At 42.3% G+C, this 15,569-nt stretch overlaps 1 protein-coding gene across 2 annotated transcripts; it reads left to right on the top strand.

Moving 5' to 3' along the window:
• Window positions 1–695: 695 nt before the first annotated feature.
• Window positions 696–15,275, top strand: vwa7 (von Willebrand factor A domain containing 7). 2 transcript variants are annotated; one of them, XM_084352103.1, is made up of 17 exons: window positions 696–1,046; window positions 5,937–6,215; window positions 6,379–6,612; window positions 7,375–7,471; window positions 8,870–9,004; window positions 9,127–9,322; window positions 9,526–9,695; window positions 11,009–11,121; window positions 11,224–11,340; window positions 11,524–11,745; window positions 12,323–12,455; window positions 12,575–12,727; window positions 12,828–12,920; window positions 13,015–13,298; window positions 13,825–13,961; window positions 14,145–14,304; window positions 14,428–15,275. In XM_084352103.1, exons 2-17 carry the CDS (start codon window positions 5,976–5,978, stop codon window positions 14,962–14,964), a joined length of 3,021 nt encoding a protein of 1,006 aa, XP_084208229.1. In that variant the 5' UTR covers window positions 696–1,046; window positions 5,937–5,975; the 3' UTR covers window positions 14,965–15,275. The 2 variants fall into 2 exon arrangements, with proteins under 2 accessions (XP_084208229.1, XP_084208228.1); XM_084352102.1 differs by lacking the exon at window positions 696–1,046 and adding an exon at window positions 3,451–3,781.
• Window positions 15,276–15,569: the final 294 nt, after the last annotated feature.

Here is a 15,569-nt window from a genome sequence, read left to right as displayed (position 1 = left end):
CCTGGCATCAGAACCGTGCTGTGTTTGAATAAACACTCCAGTCCCAACGATTATAAAAATCCTGCTTCATCCGGCAACTTAGAAGGTGGTGTTGAAAGCTATCTCAGCATGAGAACAACAAAAAGACATAATGGAGAATAGAAAAATGACTACCTCCATCAGGGCATTTATTATCAAGTCAAGGGTGGACAATACAGGTTTTGGGTAGTGTTGCCTTCCCGGCCTTACACCTGATACTGGTTCATCTACTTTGTGATAAAAACAAATTCTCGGTTGTGTGTGTGTGTGCAGGTTTCTGATTTCAGTGTGGTTTTTCAGAAATCAGGGTTATTGTTCAGCTCAGAAAGTGGGCCACTGTGAGTCATAAACGCCAGGGCTGTTTTTCCAATCCTAGTCCGTCACTGCTTAGCAATCTCAAAGTATTCATACCCTTAATTGTGCGTAACTTAGAGCCTTAATATAATTCAAACGAGTGAGCTATATAAAAAAAAAAATCACTCCCCATACAGTTGTCATAACCGTCTTTTATACCAGGCTGTAAACATGTAACTTCAGCAGTAAAGTTGCATTTTAACAGGAAGCTCTGTGGGGATTGATCTGCCTGAAGCCAGCATCATGGTTTCATTACTTTGTATGGCAGGTTGACACTTGTAATGATCCAACACACAAAACAAATACCAGCAGCTTATCAGATGAGTATAAAGAACAGGGGTCCGTTTCACAAAGCAGGTTCAACAAACTCTGAGTCTAACCTTGAACTCTGAGTTGATCTACTCTGAGATAGGAAACTCTGAGTTTTCGGTTCCAGAACAGCTGATTTGAGTTAGTTTGATCAACTCGGAGTAGTTTCACCTGGAGTTAAGCGCGTGCGCCACAAGTCTAAAAAGACAGCATCAATGGAGCCCCGATTCGACGAGTCACCATGGCAACGGGGAAGAGGAGGGCCACGTTTTTTTTTTATTAATGCGCTCATACGGTGAGTTTGAGCACGTTTTTAGAAGGAAGTGTAAGCAGCTTAAGATGAAACAAAAACATTGTTCAAACAGGTGAGACCTCGGCATAATCTCATGGGGGTTCCTCATTTTGATCATGTTTTACATTGTAAAGTAAATATTAAGTGGCTGTTTGACTGTACAGTTGTTTTATCCCCAACATAATGCTGTTTTCACACACATAATTGTCTTCTCGTCTATATCATGTTCTGTTAAAGAATTAAGCCTAACTAACACAGACTTACTCAGCCAACAGAAAGAAAGCAGATGCCCGTAAAACGGGTGGTGGCCCAGCACCGCCACCTCTAACAGAGGCAGAGGAGCTGGGCCTAAGCCTGGAGGGAGCTCATCCTCTGAGCTCACCCCCCAAGACACAAGTGCTTTAATAAAATGTAATATGCCTAGATCTATCTAGCCTATATATTTTAAGCCTATTCATAAAAATATTTATTTCCCTTTCATGACTTTTTTTTTTACTTTTGTAAAGTGCTTTGCATCTCCGACGTTGTATAAAAAACTCCCATTTGCAAAAAAGCACAGCGCAACACACAATATCTGCTGGGATGTGAGAGCATGACTTCGGTTGGTAATGTTAGAAATGTAAGGGCGGATTAGGTTGTGTATGTAAATGATGGACTGTGACGTGAAACGGTACCGCTCAAAAAGATAATTGTCTGGAAATGCAAGAACATCTATGCGCGGTCTGATGATCATCTCCCGACGAATATTTAATTCTCTGCGCAGTAATGCTGCACCTTCATCCACGGGATCATTATCAAAAGGACATGCCATGGTAGTGAAAATAATCGCCACCTAATACAACTTCTAATGTCGCCTACTGACTGATTTTTGCAATGATTTTCTCAAAAAACAGACGGCAGAACTATATTACGCCAAAACTCGCCTGCTGACTGAATGAATGAGGAAATCAAATACCGTGTGTGGCTGAAAGAGGCGGAGACAGAGAGAAACTCGAGGTTTGTTGAGAAAAACCTGGTCCCAACCAGGTTAGGTTCATAGAGTATGTTACCATGGTAACTGACCGAGAGCTTAAGTTACCTCTCTCTGTGAAACAGGCTAGAGTTACCCCTCCTTCTCTGGTTTGAGTTACCTCCCTTTGTGAAACGGAAAACTCAGAGTTTCCCTCATTTCAGGGTTAACAGACTCAGAGTTTTCACTAAACCTGCTTTGTGAAACGGACCCCAGATTTCTGGCCTCAGGCTAATGATGTGGTAAACCATGAGGAGCACCTGTTCTTATCTGTATGTGGTTGATGTGTTGAAACTGGGTCATGAGGATCTTGTGACATCCCGGATATGTTTCGTCGTTTCATATCACTCAATCCTATTTGATATATTCACCTCGTCTCTTGTTTCAGATTCTTGCCCTTGTGTTACCCACCTGCCCTCTAGTGTATGTAGTCGGTGTGTTCCCCTCACTCACTCAGTACTAGTTTGTCCCCAGTGTCAAGCGTTCTTGGTGTGTTTGTCCTCTGCTAGTTTACCTGACCTCATCTTTGTCTGCTCCTACCTGTGTACCAAACCCTTTTTGAGAAGTCCAATCTCTGTGCCATGCAGTTGAGTCCTCTTGCCTGTGGTTTCGTCAGTCATTACACATTTTTCGGAATCAGTGCAAACCAAACTGGGTTACCTTACCTCATGTCAACAGGAAATATGCACTAACCTCACCTGCAGCCGGCTGCCCATAAATTGAAATGTTTTGCAGAATGGTTCCCCTCCTGAGCAATGTAAGGGGAGCATGCATTGCACACTGTCCAAATGTTTTAACCCATTCTTCCCTGATTCTGTGGTGTGAGTGTGTGCAGACAAGCCTCCCACAGGTCTACTTTCACTTTCTGAATCCTTCATCAGCCAAACACATGAACGGGAGAAACTTTTTTCGTGGTCGGCCATGGGGTTGCATGAAACACAGACACAAACAACTTTCTGCAAAATAACTTTCTTGTTTCTGTTTCACTCGTCAGTAAAACAAGAGAAAATATTTTGGTCTGTATAACAGTTTCTTATGAGGTAGCTGAAAAAAAATACAGTACCAGAGTGAAACCCATGAAACAACAGAAGATCAAAGCTGGAAAAAAAAACCCAATCACTCACTTCATCTGCTTTTACAGCCTTCAATTCCACAAACTGAAGTTCAACACTGACCCTAGCGTTGGCTAGCAACCGATGCCCTCCTTTGCATTGCTGTTAGAAATGTGGGTAACCATGGAGAGATGGAGGTGCTGTAGTGTTTGCAGTTGTGAAAAGCAGTGATTTTTGTGGTGTTGTGAGGAAAAGAGAGAGTGATGGATGCATGGCAGGGGGGGTTGGGGAAGGCCTAAGTTGAACACCCTGGTAATATATGCGGCCCTATTGTGGCGAATCAATGCACCGTGCAATAATGGGGGGCTAAGGAGGGGCGCAATGCTGTAGGGGAGCTATGACGAGATGTCTTCTGCCGCATGGTGTGCCCCCCCTCGCTAAGAAACACACCCAGGACTCTCATCTTAGTCAAACAAAGTGCTTCTTCCATTCATATCTCAGTTGTTATTTTTCTTACTGAGGAGCCGACAGGAGACAAGAGCCCAAGGACAGACAAATGTGAAGACTCAATAATTTTTTGTTGCACAGACAGGAATGCTGTGATAGTTTCCTCTGCTGACAGGTTGTGGTGAAAGTCTACACTGTCATATGAACGCACATATGTGGTGTTCCTCTGCGCCTGTGACATCTGTGCTAAACACCGTGGCGTTCGAATCAAATCTGAAAAGTCTTCCGGGATGAAACGAGGTGAGAACATTTTTATTTTTGTGTGAAAATTCTGAGATTACAGTATAAGCTTTAAGAAAATGTTTGTAGTTGCCTGGTAATATACAAATATGAATATAAAAAACAAACAATACAGCATGCAAGTTCCTCATTCCTAGTTCACATTATTGCATGAAGGAGGAAGTTTGCTTTGAAGCATAACGAAGTAATATACTGTAAATGGGCTGCAGACGAAGCAAAAGATGATTAGCAGTTACTTAAAGCAGTTCCAGTGACATAATGTACGATTATTTTGGTCAGGGTATCATAAGCTTTCTAAAACAAAACATCTTAAAGCAAAATTCCTATCAGATGGAGTCTAATTTGTGTCAGTTTAGGAAAGTCCTTGACTTTTAATAAGTTTGAGAACTACTGACTCAAAGTAAATGACAGTACACAAGTACTACATGTCAAAAATAATAATCACTGTATGTGTATCAGATATTGTGTCACTCCTGCCCAATGAGTGAAAGGAGGAGTCTTTGTGCTCCCAATTTAAGAGACCACGCCAATCAATTAAAACTGATTTGCTGAATGGAGGCTGGCCGAGCGGAGGGAGCAGTTGTTTATAGGCCTCGTTGCTTTGTTTCAGTCTTCCCCTTGTGACAGCACAGACTATGAGAACAAAACCAAAGTATTGTATCAGAATAAAGATGACGAAGAACAATAGGAGCCTCTGTGCAGCCCAGGCTGAGAAAAATGTGAGAGGAGGTTCGGAGGGGGCAGGTTAAGGAGCGGGAAATGACAGGAGAGGACACATGGATGACTGGCACAAACTGATCCAATTAGCACAAAACATCTTTAGCAACAGGGGTTGAGTCTATTTATAACTAAGCGAGAGTAAATTGTTGCATGACAAGATAATGAATCATTACAGAACTGATTTGGTTAGGATTATCCATTCATCTTAATGTCTTTTCATGTTTGCAATCACAGCTTCAGAAAAAAAAACAAAGAATTCACAAAACAGCTAAAAAAGCTTATTAAAGCTGCTCTAATCAATATTTTTATATGAACAGTAGATAAAAGGACTATGTGTAATGTAACCAACAGACAAATATCAGTCCACTCTGGAGTTTCCCCTCAGCTCTGCAGAGCATTTAAGCATAGTTTTAGCATATTTTGGTTTTCCTGTCCACAACTTTACCGTTCCTGCTCACAGCAACATCATGTGGCTTTTTTCCAGCAAATAAGCTACGTTAGCCATGCAGCTAGAGTCCCCAGACTGTGAGCTTGGGTACCAGGGGAGTGATGGTTTTTAAATAGCTAGCACAGGAGGTTTGGGCTGGGATGTGGCTAGCTGGTTAGCATGCTAACTTCAGTATATTTCTGCAACACAATACATAAACATAATAACATCAGAACTGTTATTTCTACACATTTCTACAATACTGTCAACTGAAATCCTCACATGTTGTACCTTTAATGCTAATGCTGCTCAATGCCTGCTGTATGCATTAATGGTTATTTATTTTTTAAATGGCAGTAATTTGTCACCATATTTAACTCACAAGCTCACTATATGTCAGTATTGTAGTATCACTCTATATTTCTGGTAAATTTCAGTTTTGTCGTGATTTAGAATATTTATTATGTAAATGTTATGCTAATTATAACCTATTAAATTCAAATTTAAACGTATAATATGTAACATTTCTGCATTAAAGAGTCTGTCCTTATATATTTGTCGAGTTGTGTACTTTTATTGTTCGAAATGATTCCAACAAGGTTCAAATCCAAAGAAATCCCTAGTTTTACCCAAGCTAACTGTGCATTTCATTTGGTCACCTGTTGCTAATGTCATGTATCAGATGATACCGCAGAGAGTGAAGAGGAAGTCTGCAGACGTGACTAAATGTGGCTAAACGTAACATGAATAAGGCTTTAAGACATTACCTCATCCTTGAACATTTCCGTCTGGTGGTTGTTGTGAAGACAACTCCCATGATCCTGTGCTTCTTTCACAATATCTTCAAACTACATCTTCTGTTTTCACTGTTTTGACTGAGGCTCCCATAGCAGCAGAAATTACATACTGTGCATTTAAAAGTTAACGTATGTCATCAAATTGGATATATGAGTATATTTTGGATTGAAAATGACAAAAAACAATCGTGTTATTTTATTTTAATTGCAGGTAGGATGTGACCTACATTACTCACCCCATCTCCAGGACATGATGTCACAGGGCAGAGGAAGAATTTGGGAAGGGAGTGGGAAGCATATACACTTGTTTATCCTCGCATATCTACTCCTCCTGGCTCTACCATGCACAGGCTTCCTCCCCAACTTTTGGTCTCGAGTGCTAACGCTGTCCTGGAACTCACACACACACCAGTACATCACAGAGCAGTCTATTCTCAATGTCACCCTCGAGACTCTGAGAGGCACTGAAACACACCATGCAGAGCAACAGGTGAGCTCGTGTCTGCAGTCAGGATATTTATTGTACATTCACTAAAAATAAAAACATAAAAGAACTTCTTTTTCTGAATATACGAAGGGGTTAATAAGAACTTTATTGTATTAAAAACTGAACATCATTCCAATGATGGTAAAAATCAGCTTACCCCTCTCAGACCAGACTGAGCCGAGGCTTCTGGAGAGCTGTTGGAGAGGTGGTGAAGTCCAATGCAGCCATGGACTTCCTGAACTCCACCAAGTCTGACCCGGTGTACCACTTTGATTCAGAGCGCGTGGACAGCGCCATAGAGATGTTACGGCTGTTCTGGGCTAAGACTCTACTCTCAGTACAGGCCGAAGAGTACCAAAGTGCCCGACACAGCTTGGGCCAGCTATTTCACTCCCTGCAGGTACAGTGCAATGCCGTATTGTGGAGAGTGAAGTATACATGTCTTTATTGTTGCAGAGCTGAGTCTGTAACAAGGTAGGCAGTGTCTGTTCAGGCCTGTAGGAGCTGACCAATGAGCACATTTGGCTTTGGGGAGGCGGTCCTTAAAGAGACAGCCACCAAAACAGAGTGTTAAGACATGAATAGGGAGAACAGAAGTGATGCAGCAATGGACAATATGAGAAATGTGAGTTTACCAAAATAAAAGTATAGAAGAAAGAAGTTTGCAGAGGTCCTATCAACTGAAACTCAAATAAGTTTTAGTCATGACTTTAGGTCTGGACAAAACGAGTTGGAGGATGTTTGGATTAGAACAGCAATGGACCATGCAGGACCATGCTTCCAGTTGTTGGCCTCTTGTGGGAGCATAAAGGCTAATAATTTGCCATAAAACTAACCTCAAGGGACACAACATGTTATATAAACTTTGGTGAACCAGTTAAGAACTGTGCAAAACAGGTGCTGCATTTTGAGATTATGGGCAATGAACAATCTTCTTAGGCACTTGTGGCTCATGATGTGTTGACTTTGCGTCGTCCTGGATGAACTCAGTTTGACAGGTAAACAGTCAAGTTTTATCCATTTACCCTCGGCCACGCTGCTTGCATGAATGTTAATTTGTATGTTAAAATGGCGGAAATGTCGGCATGACAATTAAATCAATATGTGCTTTCAAAATAAATAAATAAATAATGCTTTGTCTTTCAAACTCCTGTTGCAACAGGACTTCTACAGCCACAGTAACTGGGTTGAGATGGGCCAGCGCTTCATTTACCTCCACCTGCTGCAGCCAGATGAGCCCGCCGTCCCCGTGGCTACAGGTAAATCACATCTTCACATTTGTAAATACACAAACAGCCACTTTATCACACCAGGCAGTCATCATAGGTCTGGGAGCTGAATCAGTATTACCGGGCAGCTATCTCTTGACAAGCTTGGGTGCCAAGGTTTCAGTTTATTCAGCATAATTGAAGATTTTGGTTTCATATAATGTATAACAGTGAAGCAGGTCACTGTTTCGTTCATTGGTTTGATAATTAGCGTAGGCTGGTAATGTTTCACTCTGTGAGTCTGCCACAAGGTGAAAATGACCACAGCAGTAGTTTTGAGTGTCTGTCTGTCTGTGGACAAATTATTATCAGCACAAAAGTGTCACAACAGTGCAAGATGCAGTCACGAAACTTTACAGGTGTGTAGTCGAGATCAAAATAAAAGCCGGCTTTGAAGATGGGTGGGGTCTGACCCATGATTGCTGAGCGCTCATGTTATAATTTTGTAAAGGCCCCTGAGTACTCATGGAGGGGGGAATGCCAACATGTTGACGGGCAGTGCTTTTGTCACTAATCAAGCAGGAATGTGGACCCAAATGCAGACACACAGGCAAGGCAGGTTGACTTAAAGCAAAGCAAACTAGATGAGAGGTCAATGGTTCTTCAGTTAAAAGTAGGATAGAGCCGGTAAACAAAACACACCACACCCAACAACAGAGTGTATATACAGTCAGAGTTTCCATAGTACAGTGTATATTATACACTGGGGATGATGATGACTGTTGAAAACAGTTGTGCAGCGGGTGGCTGATCAGCTTATAGACAGAGGCTGGAAAACACTGAGAGCAACCAGTAGATACCAGAGGCATGACAAAGTCCAGGGCAGTAATGGTACCAAAGTCCACTTTTGAGTAAATTTGGATATCTGTAAATAAATCACTTTTAATCTCTGGAAACATACCTTTTCATTTTACAATAATCATCTTCACTTTAGGGAAACAGAAAAAAAAACATTAAAGAATTGTGATTAAAAAGTTGATGACCCAAATTTGCACAAAAGGAAAAAAAAAAGCCAACAATCTGAGGTAGGGCAGCAACAATCAGTTGATTAATCGCTTAGTCAACTGACAGAAAAAAAAAATTAGCAGCTATTTTTATAATCGATTGCTTATTTCAGCGGAACATCTTTGTGCCATGGCAGTATCAGTGTTAGCATCACTCAATCATGTTTGTTCCTTGGACTTTAACATGAAGCACGGCCAGACAGATTAGGATCAGATCACTTGTAGTGAGATATAGCCGTTGCACACTGCACCAAACCCTCGTGGTCAACTTTGATACGGAAGAAAAGGCCATCACTCCTGTAAACCCAAGCAAAGATAATAGCAAAGAGCTTGAGTTGGCCTCATTAACAGTTACAGACTAACCCCTCTTCCTTCCTGTGCACAGAGGACACTCCTACCTGTATGGAGTGCTTCAGTCTCACCTGTCGAGGCAACCTCCTGCCAAAACTGATAAACCCACAGCACGACTCCAGGCTGCTCACCACTGGCTACTTCAGCACTTCCCCTCCAAAACCTCATGGTAAGTATGTCAGGGGAAACTTCAGCCGCCAACAGCTGCCTTCCTGCCAAAAAATGTAAAGAAATACGTACATCCAAATTAAGGGCACCCCATTTACAGTAAAGAAACTACTTCTTTTTTAGGCAAATGTAGTCATGGAGGTCTTCTGGACAGTAGTCGCCATATGGGAGCCAAAGGGGGCATCAACAAGGACAGCACTTCGCCTCTCTTCTCCCCCCACCATTACCTCCACATGGAAGCAGCCATGTTGGCAACTGAGGCCACCCTGAGTGTACTGAGAGACCTCAGAGACACTGTGGGCCACAAAACCTTCCTCAGGTAGGTTTTAACTAGTGTAACAAAGAGTGTGACTCGTGTTTTACAAGTAGGTGTTGAGAAGAACACACAGGAAGTCGGCCATAATCAGTTAATATGTTGTATTTGTTGCTGCTCATTTAAACAAAATAATATATTACTCTTATTTTCGGTTGTTGAGTTTATGAACTGATGTCTGTTTTTTCCTCCTAAACTTCCTTCATCAGGCTCTTCAGCGCGAAGCAGGTCCCTGCATTGGTGTTCGTCATGGACACCACAGGTAGCATGTTCGAGGAGATCACTGCTGCTCGCCTCCGGGCCCACTCCATCATCCAGAGCCAAGCCAGCAGCCCCAGGCAGCCTGGCACCTTCATACTTGTACCCTTTCATGACCCAGGTAAGAGTGCACATACTGTATCAGTCAGGAATCAAAACAGTACTGCATAGAGCTGGAAACACCTGCTAGATCTACGTATGCTTTCTTTAAACCACTTTTGGAAAACTCACGTGATGACTTGTGTTGAGTCCCCAGGGACCGGGAAATGGGCCAGATGGGTCCTGGTACTTGGTCCAACACTTTACCAAATTGTAGTCTTCAGTGTAGGCTGGAGTCAAGAAATAGGCTCAAATAAGATCAGTGGAGAGGTGCAGAGTCTGGTACCAAGGAGTTTACTGGGTTCTACAAGGCAGCAACACCAACAAACAGTGAGTTTGGTCCCGGGAGCGAAAGTTCTCTCTGCGATCCTGCTTTTATTCTGAAGGGTCTCCACCTATTTCTTAAACACCCGCCCCTGAGGGCCAATTCTAATGGTGGATGACATCGCCCAATTTGTCTATGGCCCTTCTCATTGGTTGACCTTTCTCTCACACGTGGCCTGCCTCCATTAGCTTATATTAGCCAGTAGGATCTTTCCCTAAAAAGTATAAAAGCTGCGGTCAGTATATGATTAAACTCTTGGCCGCCCTAAGAAGTGCACTGTAAGCACTTGTGGCTGGTGTGATCATTCGCCTCGTGTCCTCCACAGCGCTCTTACAACATGCAGCTGGGCCTTCTGATCTCAGTGAATGATACTCTGCACTCAGGATACATGTTTTTTTTTTTCTCTTCACACAGAGTATGTAACAGAGGATTATACTTGAACACACGATATAATAATAGAGTTCTACATAACACTTGCTATCATGAATGATCTTTTATAACTTCTATAACTAGAAGGAATTCTAATCAGAAGAGAAAGATCTTCATTGACTGATGTTTTTTATGCCTAAACAAACTAAGTAAACAAACCCCGATTACATGACTGAATAAACAAACTGACCTTAAAGGACAACACAACTTTATACTGTTTTCCTTTGTTTATATTTTGCAGACCCAGACCTTTCTAGCTTCAAACAGTGTTCTGATTTTTTATTATTACCTTATTAATATTGGAAATATTACAATTTCTTCTCCAAAACTACATAGTGCACCTTTAACAGGTATTATTTTGGTCACATAATGTTGAATAATAGTAAAGATAACTAGAAAAATTGCATTTCCTGCGAAAATACAGTGTGAATGCTGAAGTGTTTTTTGACAAACTGCTGAATATACTGGAAAATACTTACTGCCTTAAATGCATAAAACTATGAGAATGAATGGTCAAGATTTTGCAGAAAAAGCTGAATTTTTTCTAACTAACTATCATTTCCTTCTGCTGTGCTCTGCAGAGGTGGGACCAGTGCATGAAACCAATGACCCAAACCAGTTTATGCAGTACATGGAGAACCTGATGGCGCTGGGAGGAGGAGACGAACCAGAGATGTGCCTCTCTGCCATTCAGGTACATTTAGAAGCTGCCTCTTTCATAACACTCACGGTAAAATGTTCAACTTGTATAAACACGTACACAGTATGAGATTACAGTGACCAATGTTTTTTCCAGCTGGCGCTCACTCACAGTCCGCCACTGTCGGACATCTTTGTATTCACTGATGCTTCCCCTAAAGACGCCCACTTGTTTGATGCGGTGAAGGCCCTCGCTCTTGAGAAACAGAGCAAGGTAAGTTTAAATTTGTATTTCTCTTTATGAATATAACATCTCAGACACAAGGTTTTGTTTTCAGATATTCCCATTGTTCCAAAAAAGTTGAATAACATTAGAAAAATTGCGTTCTAGCATCGATTAAAAAAAACAACTGTTATGACCAACCGTTGGTCATGTAATGGGCTGATTTTCCCACAGGTGACATTTCTCCTAACTGAAGACCCCAGCTACACAACAGACAGCAGAGGGAGGAAGGGGAGGAGGAGGAAGAGGAGGAGGAGTCAGGAACCTTTGTCCCCTGATCGTTTCTCTCTCTACTCGTCCCTGTCCTCCCTGTCAGGAGGACTAACAATATTCACCACCAACTCTGACATCCACAGCGTCTCTACCATCGTGGAGGATAACATAGCCGCTGACAAGGTACGGCAGCAAGAAGATCATTTGATGGTGATGAACTTTTTAAACACTCAGTTGAACCAAATCAAACAAGTTTACAAGGCAGAGAAGGCAGATCAGAAGCATCAGTGAAACAACAAGACAAAAGCACAAATCAGAGGAAAGTCTATAAAATAAACACTTTGTGTGGCAGAATATCTTTGGCACCCCATTGTGTTTGCCCACTTTTTGGGCACTCCGAGGCAGCAGAAACAAGCTGTGAGATGGCATATTGTCGCCTTATAAAGTTTTTACAGTTGTCTGTTTACACATCCACCTACTTTATTATCCATTTAGAGTCATTTTTCTGGCCACCTATTGAAGGTAATCCAATATCTGCTCTCCTTTTGGCTCTGTTTTTGGTCTCCACCAACTCCTGCAAAAAATGATTCGGCTCCTTAGATGCTGAAAGCTCCGCTATATTCACAAGCTGCTAACTTTAGTACCAGGAAGGTAGTGGAGCTGCTGGTTTTGATCCGTTTTTATTATAGAAATTACAGAAAGACACTTCTCTTCAAACATGTGCCTTTATTGTTAAGATTTGTTTTTGTCTTTCCTCCAGGTGACCCTCCTCCATGTGGAAAGTGACCAAGACTTGATGGCCTCCCATTCCTTCAGAGTTGACAGCTCAGTAAAAAATGTCACGCTACATGTCACTGGCACCCTTACAGAGTGTATCCTTACCAGCCCATCAGGTAACTGTACAGTAGGGCTTACATTAGGTGGATACAAGCTATAAATGACAGCAGTCTTCCATTATCACTACTCCTGATAATAAAATAAGCCCTGTTGTTCAACCTCCTCTCCTCGTTAGACCAAAGCCAGTCTCTGTTGAACGAGCGAGGCCCTCTGGCAGCTTTGGAGCACTTCAAGGGTCTGTACCGCATCAGCCTGCTCTCTCCCATACAGCCAGGCCAGTGGAGACTCAAGGCAAAGGGTGACGGACACCTCACATTCAATGTAATAGGTAAAAGAAAAAGAATGTTGGACATGTTAGTCAAGTACATTAGTTGTTCTGTAACTACGAGTACTGAGAAGAGATAAATACTTTCCATCTGCACCTCCAGGTGACAGCAGTGTGGATTTCCTTTACTACTTTGCCACTGTAGCCAATGAGACACATCCAGGTCTGGCCAGAGTGTATGGTAGTCCAGTAGCAGGTAAGGGATTGTGATATTTTTCTAGTATAGTAAGTGATGCATCAGCATGCCTGCCATTTAGCAAAACAGTCTTCTTCCTGTTTTAATTTCCTAGGTGTCTCTGCCTTCCTGGTGCTGACTGTGACAGGCCTGGCTCCAGATGAGGAGGCATCTTTCAGTCACGTGACACTGCTGGGAGCTGACGGGGAGAGCCTCCAGCAGGTGAAGCTGAACTCCTCCACTTTGTCATCAACCTACTCTGTGGAGGAGCTGGTGGGATGGGTGGATGCTGTTCCCAGAGTCCCCTTCTGTGTTCGGCTAACCGGCCAGGACAGCAGAGGAAACAGGCTGGAGAGGGTTTCCACAGAGATGGTTCAGCCCACACATGTTCAGATACAGGTAATCGTGATGCTGAACAAGACACATGCTACCTTCTGAACTGGTAGATAGATTAAAAAGATAAGTAATTTCATCAGAAATAAATGGAGCACAGAGCCTTTAAAAACTATGGGTATAGTTTATCCTCCCCAGTTGCTTTCGTGATATCTACACCTTGAAGTGCCTCCTTAACAACAGAGGAAGTGAAGTTAGGCAGCAGCTGACTGGTAAAAGCAGAACCTGAGTACAGTATGTCAAATTGATTTCCAGCAGCAGCAAAATATTTGTTAAAAGCATCACAAATATCTGATGGTTTATCTATTTGGTAGTTATTAAATGTGATACTAGAAGGCATAGACATAGAGATTTTATTTACATTTACTGCATTGCAAAATTTGGATAGATTTGTAAAATAGCTGGAGATGAATTCTATGTGATATTTGGCCTTTGCTTTTCTCTTTGAAGACATGCATTTATTTCTAAGTTGCATAAAATGTAACCAGTGGGCTTCCTCACCTTCATAGTTTGTGTGTCTCTATCTCTTCAGGTGTCGTCTGTCCCCCGCCTGGTACCTGGTCACAGCACAATGGTCCACTTTGACGTTGTGAATCATGGCCCGGCCCGACTCTTCAATCTGACGGCTGATGACGACTGTGGATACCTTCAGAAGAGAGGACCTCACAGGTAGACCAGACACTAAACTAAACAAAGCAAATCCTGCAGAGCTACTAATGAACAGCAGGACTCTTATCTTGCCATTTAATTTCCTTATACTGTATGTCTTTACATCATGCACAGTCAAATCAATGTTGATTTACAAAAGAAAATTTCATACTACTTCTTTAAGTCTGAGCTTCTGTCCTTCAGGTTATTTGTTGCAGAACACGGATCTTTCCATGGTCAGGTGGACCTCCACACTCCTGCCACAGCTCAGGCAGGAGCGACTGTTAGCCTCACACTCACTGTGCGTGCTCTTGACTCTCCTGACTCAAATTACGCAGTGGCCTACTTGACTGTGATTCCCCCGGTGAGAAAGAACTGAACCTAATGGAATATAATCCATTTTAAATCTACTTTTATTGTTTTATACAGAGGTTACCAGTGCTTTTTCTTTGTACTGCACTGACATCACTTGCTCTTTCTCTTTTAGGATTCTGACACGTCCCCACCATCCTGCTCTGCTGCACGAGTACAGTCTACCTGTCCCTCCATTTGCAACGAGTCTCGCTGGAGTGTATCTCTGGCTGTGTCAGACAGGGGGCGCTCTGGTCTCGCTGCCCTCCAGCTACAGAAAGGTGAAGGCATTCTGACTTTATTTCACAGTCCCCCACCCACAGAGGACAGCCAGGTAGAGGGACACAGGGATGAGGTGGCCAGTGGAGGCCACCACCACCACCATCACCACCACACGTCCAGATTAGAGAAAGGGGACCCGCCTCTGAATGTATCTGAATGGGCACTGGGCTCATCCGAGCCACTGTGGGCGAGGTACACATCCAGCTGCTGCTCTGCTCAGGCAGAGCTGCTGGTGTGGGACACAGCTGGAAACATGAAGCGCTGTCGTCTAACATCTGGCCAGCAAAGGCAGCCTACAGACATTAGTACAGATACCAGCAGCGCTGGAGGGATTTCACTCACAGCAGGTGTTTTTTTCTTGTTGGGTCTGCTGTGGTCTTGTCTGATTTAGGTCAATGTGATTACAAATGTTTTGCAGGTCAAACTAATGTACTTGTTGATCACTGGAAGAGCTACACAAAAAAGATCCAAACTGTTCTTTTTGAAGGATAGAGACTGAAAAAACAAATGTAGTTTGAAATAAGTGCACTTAATGCAAAGAATCATGTCTTTCTTCATTGCTGATCATGTGCTTGCTACTCGTATTTCAAAGACAGTGCACTGGATAAAGATGAATAAATGTATTGTTTTTCATTGTTTACATTTGCAACTTCTGAACACCTGAAACTTTCCCACCATGGGGTGAATCATTTTGCCTTTTTCAGCCGGGAAATACAATTCTGTTTAAAATAAATGAAAAAAAATTGGATATGTGGAAGTGTGGCTATTGAAGTCTATTACATGGATTCACAGTATAGTTGACTCACACAGACAAAATAGATCAACATTTTTTACGTTACCGTTCATAGGACGTAAAGGCTTAACAATGTGTAATGTGTGAAACAGTAGCCTATAATCAGAATAAATGACTTTACTTATAGAGAAAACTTAGTGCCAGAGTACATGAAAGTAAGAACATATTTGTAGACACCTGACTTTGGGGATATCAGTTATTCC

The sequence above is a fragment of the Pagrus pagrus genome (genome assembly GCF_965226575.1).
Source record: "Pagrus pagrus genome assembly, chromosome: 4".
NCBI classification, from domain to species: Eukaryota; Metazoa; Chordata; class Actinopteri; order Spariformes; family Sparidae; genus Pagrus; species Pagrus pagrus.
Note: the sequence above shows the minus strand (reverse complement) of the source record. Positions and strands in the feature narration are given on the sequence as shown.